Source organism: Lucilia cuprina, chromosome 3 (genome assembly GCF_022045245.1).
Source record: "Lucilia cuprina isolate Lc7/37 chromosome 3, ASM2204524v1, whole genome shotgun sequence".
NCBI classification, from domain to species: domain Eukaryota; kingdom Metazoa; phylum Arthropoda; class Insecta; order Diptera; family Calliphoridae; genus Lucilia; species Lucilia cuprina.
In genome coordinates this window covers 50,067,171-50,078,723 of record NC_060951.1, presented here as the reverse complement: position 1 = coordinate 50,078,723, position 11,553 = coordinate 50,067,171, and the positions used below count along the sequence as shown (strand labels likewise).

The following is an 11,553-nucleotide window of genomic DNA, read 5'->3' as shown; positions in this document are numbered from 1 at the left end:
GTTCTAGTTCAGTTCTAGTTCAGTTCTAGTTCAGTTCTAGTTCAGTTCTAGTTCAGTTCTAGTTCAGTTCTAGTTCAGTTCTAGTTCAGTTCTAGTTCAGTTCTAGTGCAGTTCAGTTCTAGTGCAGTTCAGTTCTAGTGCAGTTCAGTTCTAGTTCAATTTGAGGTTATTTCTCGTTTTTCTGCAGTTAAAGTTAAATTCTTGTATATATATCTTTTAAAAACTGAATAAATATTTTCATGCCTTGGACAGCCTTGGAACCGAAAATGTAGTAAATGAAATATAAGTAATTTTTATTACTTTTTTACAAAAACTTCTTAATGCAATATTAATGCACTTTATCTAATAGAACTTAAAAGTTTTTTTCTATATCTTAAAATGATTAACTACTCATGCATCATTTAATGTAAGGAGAAGAGAAATATTCTTAAGAAAATTTACGAAAAACTTAATAATTTTCATAATCTTTTCAATTTTTGTAGTTGTAAAGTAGTCGCAAAAAAATTATGAAAAAAATCTTTAATAATGTTTTGCCATTATATTTTTTTGCTATATATTTATTTAAAAGTTATTATTTTCTTTACTACTATACATTAATTTTTTTCCTATTTTTCTTTGGTTTATTTTTTTTTATTATTTTTTCACAATAAACAGATTTTGTTTTATTTCATGTTATGAAATATCCTGCAGGTCATGAGTACTACACCACCTCCAATTGTATTTCAGAAACTTCTGAACTACAATTAGGTAGTTCAAGTAGTGACTTTTACCAACCTGTAGGGTTTCCACTTTTAAATGAAATAATGTAGGAAAATATACCTTCCGGGAATATTATTTATGCGAATTAAGTAATTAGTTTCAATTAAATTAAAGGTTTAAAATAAATTCTAAATTTTACAAGGATACTATTGACTTTTCTCTACTATTCCGAGGGATAGTAAAGATTGAATATCTCCTTTACTTGTCGAAACTAAAGTCATTAGTTATTTCATTACATAAAGAAATGCATTAGAAATTACAGAAATATACGAATAAAATGAATACAAATATGGAAATTATTAGACCATAAAGGAAACATTCTCTTCTAGCAATACTGGTGGCTAATATTTTATTACACGTCGAAGAAGAAACGAAAATAGTTCATTGCAAAAAGGATTTAGTTGTTTATGATTAATGTTTTTCATTCATTTTTTTATTTTCTACAACAAATTGCAACTGTGTTTTCGCAATATTTTTGCTTCATCTCTAGACAATTTCTATACAAATTTTTTGTCGTTCAACCCCTTTTTGAAATGACAAGGTGAAGGTAACGATGTGTAGTTCCTCATGAAAACAGAAAATGGAAATACAATTTAAGTGCTAAGGAGAAGATGAAGAAAATAAATGTCATACATGAATGTACCACTATGAGTAGTTTTAACTTGTATAATAAGATTTTGTTACCCATAAGAGAGACGATGGTAGAATATTTTGTCATAGATAAATTATTAATGTTGGTTTTCTATTCAAAAAGTTTTTTGTATGCTTCATCTTAAGCCAGAGGTCATATAAATATAATTGAGGTTAAAGAAAAGATTGTAGAAAAAATTTGATGCAAGTGGCTGTTTTGTGTCATCTGTATATATACTTGTTATTGTAAAGGATGTTCTGAAAAGTTTGCAGTAATGCAAGTTAATAATAAATCTTATTTGAAAAAAGAATTTTATTATATTTCTTATATTTAAAATGATTTTGTATTTGTTTTGTTTTCGAAATCAATTTGCGGTATTGTGTAAAAAGTTAAACCAAAAATTGGAATAAGACTCTAAATTGAGGTAATAAATTACAATCTGCTGCATTAGGTAGAACTACAAGGATTTCAGGCTTAGGGTAAAGATTGCATTTTTAATTACAGTAACATTTGAAGTATTGCTTTTAATTATAATTAAAGTTTTGCCAATTACAATTATTTTTAATTGAAGTTTTGCCAATTACAATTATTTGTTTAGCAAATTACAATTACTTTAAATTGCAATTTGAGTTTTTACAAATATTTGTAATTGAAGTTTACTACAAGTACTTTTAACTATAAATGGAGTTTTTCCAATTACAATAACTTGTAATTGTGAATTTTGTTCTTTATAATTACAAGTAATTTGTAATTTACCGTAACTATATTTCAATTAAAAGTAATTATATTTGGTAAACTTTAATTTCATTTACAAGTAATTGTAATTAACATTACTTTAATTACAATTACAAATAATCCTAATAAACAATAATTTAATTGCAATTACAAGTAATTGTAATTGGTAAAACCTCAATTACAATTACAAAATATGTAATTATTTTTTTCTCAAATACACATTACGAATAAATGTTATTAGATTTTGCTCAATTACACATTACAAGTAATTGTAATTGACCATACAATTGATTACTTTTTGTAATCATTACCACTATGACTGAATGATTCTACTTATTATAAAATCTGGCCAGACAGGGAACCTATACGGTAAGAATATGCGTCTAGCCAAGACTAATAGCAAAATGTGATTTTAAAGTTTTTCAGTACCCGCCACGTCAAACAGGGTATCTAAAATTGGTTTTAAATATTCTATAAATATTCTATAATCCGTCTTGCTTTTTGTATTTTATTTTTATGATTATTTTCCTACAAATAACAAACCAAACCAGCAACTCCTCGCATTTTTTTAATTTATTTGTTCGAGTACTATTGTTGCTGATTGTGTTTATTGTTATTACCAGTAGTTAACCAACAATCCAACCAACCAACTTACTGCAAAATTCCAATTTCCCGTTGACTTTCCTTTCAAAAATAAAAACTTTTTTTAAACTTATTCTTATGCTGAAGAAACAGAAATAATACTTGTAGACTTTTTTGTTCAGTTTTATTATTTTTTTTTCATCCGTTTTTGTTCATATTTTAAATGTTTGAACAGCAAAAAAACTACTGTAGTCCTTTTGTATTGATATTTGAAAAACTACGGATTTTATAGCTGTTGTTTGCTTAAAACGTATGTATGACTATTTTCAGCATTCGTGTGTATTTTTGTTTTCATTAAACTTATTTTAGAAGTATTACTGCCGGTTTATCCTAATGCTAAAGAACATTTTCATTTTTACAAATATATATGTTGTAAAACATGTAGTTAAACTTATTTTTTCATAAAAAAACAACATGTTATCACTTTCTGAATCGTTTTTCTGAATTTTAAATTTGAATAAAATTTTGTGATTTTTTCGGCCAAAACCAAAACTAAATATCAATTTTAATATCAGTATAAATTTTCAATTTTCCCTCAGATTATTTTTCTTAAAATATAAATAGTAACTCACGTAGAATAGTAAATGTTAAATAAATAAAATCCTTTAAGGCCTATAATGTTTCATCCCATAAATATACATTATTTTTATTCAAGTAACAAGAAAACAGTTTGCTGCATTCTGTGGTGTTACATTTCTATAGGTTTATCGATGGTCCTTCAAAAGTGTTCTTGCATACGTACATAGTAACTATACAATTGCAATTTAATATGCAAATGTGTGCATGTGTTTGCCAGAGGAAATAGTTGTTTTTTTCTTTTCTTTATTGCAGTTTGCACTTTCTTTACACAGATTTGTTCTTTCACTTTTATTTTATTTATTTTTTTTCTTTTTTTGATCATTGAACAGGATTTCTTGTGCAATTTTTTCTCGATTTTTTTCTTATGTCCCTCTGTTCAAGTTTTGTCGTTAAGTTATTTTCCATTATATTTTAAACACACAAAAGTATTATTGTATGTCTTTTGTTGGGAATAATTGTGGCCAGAAGTTTTATTTCTTTTGAGGCAAACACACAATCTTGGCATAATAAAAATGTCTTAAAAATTAAATAATAATTCAAAAAAATATATGTTTTTTGCGAATAAAACCTATAAATATTATAATTACATGTTGTAAATATGTAAATGGTATTTGGTCTGTAGATAATGCAAAGAATTTAAGAATTTCAAACAATAAATTTATAAGGAAAGGTTTTCAAAAACTTCAAGAAAATGGGAGATTATTCTATTTAGTTAACTTCATAATGCAAAATTTGCTGTTAAATAAATCTGTATTTAATGTTTACAATGTGGATGGCGGATTATTTTCAGATTATTTAAAGAACAAAAATGATAATTTATTAAGGGAAGGACGCTCTCATTTGGAGGGTGTGACCGTTATAATCCAAACATATTTTTAAATTCGATTTTTTAATTTTTGATATTATATAGAATGGCAGATGGACGATAATGGTTTAAATCATTATTCGAAAGCAGACTGGACCTATCGCTGGAAACAAAAACTAATGGAAATTATAAGAGATTATTGATAAACGGATAAAATAAAGTCTGACGGATATATTTGACTCCAAACTGAGTGAAAAAACAGGTTTAAAATATACTACCGCCAACACTAGGTTTCACATTTCTTGCTACAAGGAGACTAGGTTTCAAATTTCTAGCTACAAGAGGAAGGGAAGTTAACCGGAAGAAAAACGCTGGAAAATTTTCACTATCATTGTCAGGCATTTGTAAAAACTATATCCAAATATCTAGGGAGAAATATTTTCCATATATTACTTCCCCCTAGAACTCGCATTAAAAAACAACGTTATAACGTTGTCAACATTACAACAATTCGTTGTCGAAATCTATAGCGAAATCTATATGATAACTAAATTTTTTGAGTAATAATTGTTCCTTTTCTATTCATTCCTACCATCTTACATGTTCAAATTATTGTTGTTTTAAAATTTTTAATTAGGTGCTAATCTTAGGCTTCCTTCATATCTAAATTATCCTCCACGCACATTTTACAGACAAAACACAAGCACCCAATTACAAACGAAACTACCAAAAGACAGACAGACAAACACGCATTGAAATCAAAGTGCTTGCACTTCAATGTCTCTGATGTCGCGAGACATCTTTTATAAGCAAGTCAGTCTGTATGCGTGTGCGTGTTATGCTTCTCTGAACAATTGGGTGTCATGGCTAAATGGCCTAAAGCTTTAGCGTTAAATTGAAAATTTTGCAAAACCAGCTCGAGGGATTTTAACAAAGCAAACAAGCATCCAAAACAAGATAAAAGATTAAGTATTTTGTTAGATATCACAGTAGATGGGGGCAAAATACATTTTTTAGCATTTGCAAAAATTGTTATTTTCATAAATAACAAACAATATTGTTTAAATAAAGAATTAATTATAATTTAGAAATTGAAAAACCAAAACAAATTCTTTAGAAAAAAAAAATGGAATAAAAATTATTTTTGAAATAAATGCAACACAAGGGGTTTTTTGTTTGATTTAAAAGAGGGCCAAATAATATTTTTAAATGTATTTGAACAAATTTTGTATACTTTTGCTTACTTAGCTTAATAACGAAAAAAAAAAACATAAATTGTTTTCACACATGTACTTAAATTTTTCTGTATTTTTGTATAAAGTGTGTCATATTTCTAACACCTACTAAAAATAGTTTGAAAAAATGGTAGAGAAAAACCAAACCTAATGTCCTTTAGGCATTACCACACACAGTTAAAGAAAAATAATAGCAAAAATGTTCATATCATGCAAAAAATACTACAAAAAAGGCGACTAAGTACATCTAAGTCAACACACAATTTAACTTAAAGAATGGAAAATTTTTTAAGCAACAAAAAAATGCAAAAACAAAAGGATGCTGTAGATATTACACTATTACTCTTGAGAATACTCAGGCATTTAAAAGTTAAATGTGTAAAAAGAATGTTCTATAACTGTAGCAGTTTGAGAGTGTTCACTTGTATAGTATTTAGTAATAGTAGTGTTTTTGAAGTTGTTGTACTCATATCTTTTTTATTTTTATTTTTTTTGTCATTCTATTTTGGGAGTATGAATGATAAAAATAAAAGTGTGTCTACAATTTAATATCTCTCTAACGATAAATGTTTACCCCTTGGCAATGTGACAATATGTGAACAACATGAACAAAAACATATGAGTGATGTTGGGGGAATTTTTGTTTAATACTTTCCAAAAAAAGGAAATTAAGAAAACATGAGTTGGGCAGACCCAACTACATACATACCATTTTATAAAGTGTTCTAAGGCTTATGAGACAATTAAAGACTGATTTTTACAATTTAAAATATTTATAAGATTTTTTAAACATACTCTCACATTAAAGTTTACCAATCGGCTTAGAATCACTGAATCGATTTATTTATGTCCGTCCATCCATCAGTCTATATGTCCATGTAAACATTTAGCTCACGCTACAGTTCGCAATTTTCATAATTTGATGAAATTTTGTACTTATAATTTTTCTGATCTATTTTTTCTAATAAAATTATCGAATTTAACAGCAATACGGCTTTAGAACCAAATTAGCAACAATCCAACCATCTTACCTCCCGCATTTCATGCAAACATTAAACACAAGTATCAACATTCAAGATGATTTGGTAAAATTTGTTTTTTTTTAATTTTATTTTGTGTATTTCTACTTTTAATTGCTAAATATGTAAAAATTTCCAACAAAAAAAATCAAATAATATTTTCAATGAATTTAAACTGATAATATTTAATAGAAATAAAACTAGATTATCATTCTTTGTACAACTAAAATATCTATAGAAATCGTCATTTGCATTCTTTCAACTAAATAACAGGATGTAATCATTCTTATACATATGAATCCGTAATTTACATATACACATATTTGTAAATGCATCCTATTAGTTCTGTAAGGAGTCAATGCACACCTTTTCAGATAGTATTTTTATAAACACTTTGTAACTACTTGATCGAATTAATTATTTTAGTGCCTCCAAATAAACTATCAAAAGGACAGCCGTCCCTCTATTATCAAAAAGTATTATCAGGTTTCTTGTAGTCTTTGTAATCGAGCACTCATCTAACAGAAAGCAAATTGTGATGTTAAGTAATCTCGAATAAAATCCTACCTGTAACAAATTGGTAGCTAAAATCACTAGTTAAAGACACTCACCCTTAACTGCCGGAATAACATTCAAACACATTTATACATTTGTATTTGTAAGTGCTGATATGTTCAAGTTATGTACTGCATGTTACCAACAAAACGTTGCATTATTGTCTATGTAAAATAAACAACTAGAGAACAACACGACAAAGGACTTCCAACATTACAGTGACGTACAACATGTTTTTGTTGTTTTTTAAAGTGTAATTCATACTACTTGTGTGTATTTTTACATATGTATTATATAAAAAGTAAGGTAAAATATAAATTATACATTTTAAAACTATATACTAGTCGTACACAAACATGGTCTAACATCTATCCATATATATTTATACTTAAACCCAGTAGTGTTTTTCACATAAAATCTGAATTTGTATACTATTCTTGATCAGACACTTTATAATACATGGATGAATTAAATTGTTGATTTAAGTGTTCCCAAATAACATTAGTTTTAATGTTTTTGGTCTTCAACCCTCCATTCCGAACTGTTGGGATGTTTACCGAACTTATATTACTTTCAAAAGTATGTTAAAATATACATGTAAAAATAACATTGTATGTATGTATTTTAAGTACAGAGTATTTTTTCGTATAGCATTTCATAAATATAATACTTAAATCTTTGAGTTTAGAATAAACATTTGCTTTATACAACTAATTCATTTCACTCACTCACTATCTGTTTTAGAAATGTACAAGTTCTCGCTATTTGCTTTCATGCCTTTTTCGTTGTATATGCATATTTACATGCATGATTTTGTTTTGCAATTTAACTGTCAGTTGTTGGCGTATGAGTGATATTCAGTTTAATTTACAACTAGGTCTTGTTTGTGAAATTATGTACAGTCTATTTTTGGAATTCATTTACAATTTTTGGTAATTGTTTGAAAAATATGGAGAAAACTGCAATGTTTTAGCTTTAAAATTAAACTAAAATTTTGGAGAAAGTTAAAGAAGATTATGACCATTATAACCAGAATATGGTAAATTTTTGTAATATTTGGTGCACAAAATTTAGATTAATAAATTATTACCCCCCATATTTAAAAATTATTAATAAAATTATTGATGGTTTATTGTAGGAATTTTGTGTGTGGGTAATTAACCTAGAATAAGCGATTAATATCTTTATGAATACGGCGGTTAGTTTTTATTTTTTGAAAGAAAATCATATGCATGTAAGTAAAAGTGCTATATTCGCGATTTTAAAAAACACGTACTTATTTTGGAATTTCACATTTTTTTATTAAAAAATAATTTTTTTATTCTTGAAAAATTTCAAAAAATATATTTTATTTCCTTTTTTAATGGACCGAGAGTGTTAATATAAAAGAGATAAACTTTTCGAAAGTACATCATACAGAAATATTAATCATAGGATACCTAAAATATTTGGGCACTTTAGAAATAAGTGAATGTCTGTCTATCCACCAAGACTGGCAGACAGACATATGTGTAGATTTCGCTATACAAAAGGATATAATAAATATTCTTTAACCTTCTTTCTGCAAAATTTGCGAAGCATTTCATTTTAAATGAATTTAATGAATTTCTACAATCTTGGAAGAGAGGTGCTACAATTACAGTCGGCCTGACTATGTATCCTCGGCTTTTCCTTCGAATGATTTGGCATAAAGTCGAACAAAAGAACCACAGATTTTCAGACTTTGTCTTGTCCAGGAAATGCATCTTCCGAGATTGAATAACTTGAGTACTATAACAAATAAGCAAAAAAAATAATTTTTTTTTATTTCAATACGTAGAACCCGTTGGTTCATGTATATGCACATAATTTACTAACTGCGTGTTCTTTTCTAATTACAATACATTTGGAGAGAATCCGTTTAAATGTTTTGAATTTCAATATTTGATTTCAATACATAGTAGTGTGTTGAATAGTTTTTTTAAGTTGAAAACAGTAAAACAAATATATGTATTTTCTATAATAAATTTTCTTTTAAGAGACGATGAAATATATGAACAAACCAGACAACTATGTGACAGTCTTTTGTAAGCACTATTTTTTAAATTAAATTTTCTTTAAATTGCTGTAAAATGTAAAATAATCTAATGCTTTAGAAAATGACATACAAATAATATTCTGAAATAGAAATAAGCTAATTTTGGCCCAACAAGCTAAAATTAACAAATAGACCTAAAAAAATTGCAGCAGCCGTCAAAGCAAATCATTTTCTGTGGCACATGCTAACGCATCAAAGTGTGTAAAGTGTGTAAATGCATGCATTTCTAATTTTAATGAGAATATTTTTTAACATTCGAAGTGTGTCTGTGAAAAACTAAAATATATGTATGTAGTATGTCTAACCAAAAATAATAAGACTTTGAGAAGCAAATTTTTGAAAATATATATATGGCTTGTTTATTAAATCTGTACTATTTGTAGTTGTTGTAATTTGTATATTTTTTTCTTTACTGTATGTTTTGTATTTTTTCTATTTCTTTGCAGATAAAACGCTAAAAAGCAAATAAAAATTAAATTAAATTCAATGTAATTAACTCAACTCTCAATGTTGTCGTAAAATAAATTAACAAGCAACTAAAAATACTAACAAGCAGCTACAAAACAAAAAATAGCAAAGTCTACAAACCGAAAAAATTAAATCAATTTTAAAAGCAACTAATATAGAGTAAATGCAGCAAATAACAAAAAATAAATTTAACTAAAACAAAGAAGAGATTCATTTAAAAAAATGTTTGTGTGTTTTCAAAAATCAACAAAATTTAGTGCCAAATTAGAGTATGTAGTACCTGAAAAACGTAAGATTTAAAAGACAAAGTTAATTAGACAGCAACTGCATATAGCAGCAACAAAATGACAAGAGAACGAGATTTAGCTTAAAAGAAAAAAATTAAAAATAAAACGAAAACCAAAAAAAAACGTAATTGTGTTCCATTAGCAAATAAGCAACTGAATTAAGAACAACACAATAAAATGGCGGGTCCACAAGTACAACGTCCACAAAGCGCCTACTATACTGGACTAAATGGTTCATCGAATGGCAATCAAAATGGTAATAGAGGTTCAGTAGGAGGTGAAGGTGCTCTGACCACCAGCACTTCTCATCACACTGGCCTCCATGTCATACGTACCATATCACACGAAAGTGAACTCATCTATCGTGGTTCGAATGGTAATACTCATAATCTTAATAACAATACCTCCGCCACTTCAGTACAGGACGCCTGTGCGGCCAGTACAAGTCGTTCGATTATACAACAGCAACCCACTCTGCTGCATAATCCACCAACAAGTGGCGTAATAGGTGGTAGTAATGGTGGTGGTGGTCCTGGTAGTAGTTCCATAAATTTAGCCACCATTGCCGGTACAGGTCAAAATCCTAATGATGCATTAATTGTTCCTGCAGCTACTCTAACGGTAGCCTCACAACATCATAACGAACCTGCAAATATTTCATCGCATTCCCTTAAAGCTTCCAGTAAAAATAAACAACGTAGTATAGAAATTATAGTTGATGCTACAAAATGTGATACAAAAGATGATGAAGATGATATTGAACAGGGTAAATCGAGACGTTCATCTCGTCATCGCCATCGACCGTTGCATAGGCGGTTTCTAACATATTTAAAGAGTCTATTCCAAGGCAGCACAACACAAACTGGTAAGAATTTTTTTTTGGAATTTTAATTAAAATTTTAATAGATGATTTTTGTTATTTATTAAACGTAAAAATTTTGCTTAATCCAAAGTTAATACCGGGGCAAGCCAATAACTTAATGTCCTATTATCATAAAAAATATTATATTTAATTATTATCAATTGCTAAAAATCAGATCTAATATGTTTAAATGTTTTAACAGACCCAGCGTCTCGCTTTTTGTTAGTCAAAACTTAAACTTCTACTATAGTCGTGATAATATTTTTTTAACATAAAAATTGTTATTAATTTCCTCAAACTGGAGTATACTTGTTGTAGTAATTACACATTAATCATACGCATACATTACAATTGCATATGAAGAAATGTCTTCAAAGTTGGTCATCTTGAGAATATGAAATACTTGATTCTTATTAGTAGTTTTAACTTTTACTTAGAAACATAGTTATAGCCCATTATTTGCTATAACTTATGTATTCCGCGCCATATGCTCATCTTTTGACGCCAGGCATGAATCAAGTATATCCCAAAAACTGTAATCTGGTGTTAAATTCTGGCATTCGATATCGAACGAAACCTCATTAGAATTTTAGGAAATTTTATTAGAAATATCTTTCGGTTTTGAATGCCAGAATTTGGCCACTGCATTCATTGTAACAAAAAGTAGTCTGACGAAGCAAGAAACAAGCGACAACACAACCTTCTTCTATGACAACTCAAATGAGACTGAATTGTGTTTTCTATGCATGTGAGTAATCTGTGTAAATTTAGTAACGGCCAAAAAACACTGTGTATAGGAGTTGCCGATCGTGGGATTAGAGCAAAAGGTACATATTCATTGTATGACTAGTTGAACAATCTTTATACTTCTAATTTTCGGAGAAAAACTTGTGTTGTTC

The 11,553-nt window shown here is 28.0% G+C and overlaps 1 protein-coding gene across 1 annotated transcript in view; it reads left to right on the top strand.

Moving 5' to 3' along the window:
* LOC111676940 overlaps window positions 1–11,553 on the top strand; it is a 112,229-nt gene that overhangs the window by 64,105 nt on the left and 36,571 nt on the right. Inside the window, 1 exon segment of the mRNA XM_046945384.1 lies at window positions 9,484–10,657. Coding sequence (XP_046801340.1) covers window positions 9,970–10,657 — 688 coding nt within the window. The 5' untranslated portion in view covers window positions 9,484–9,969.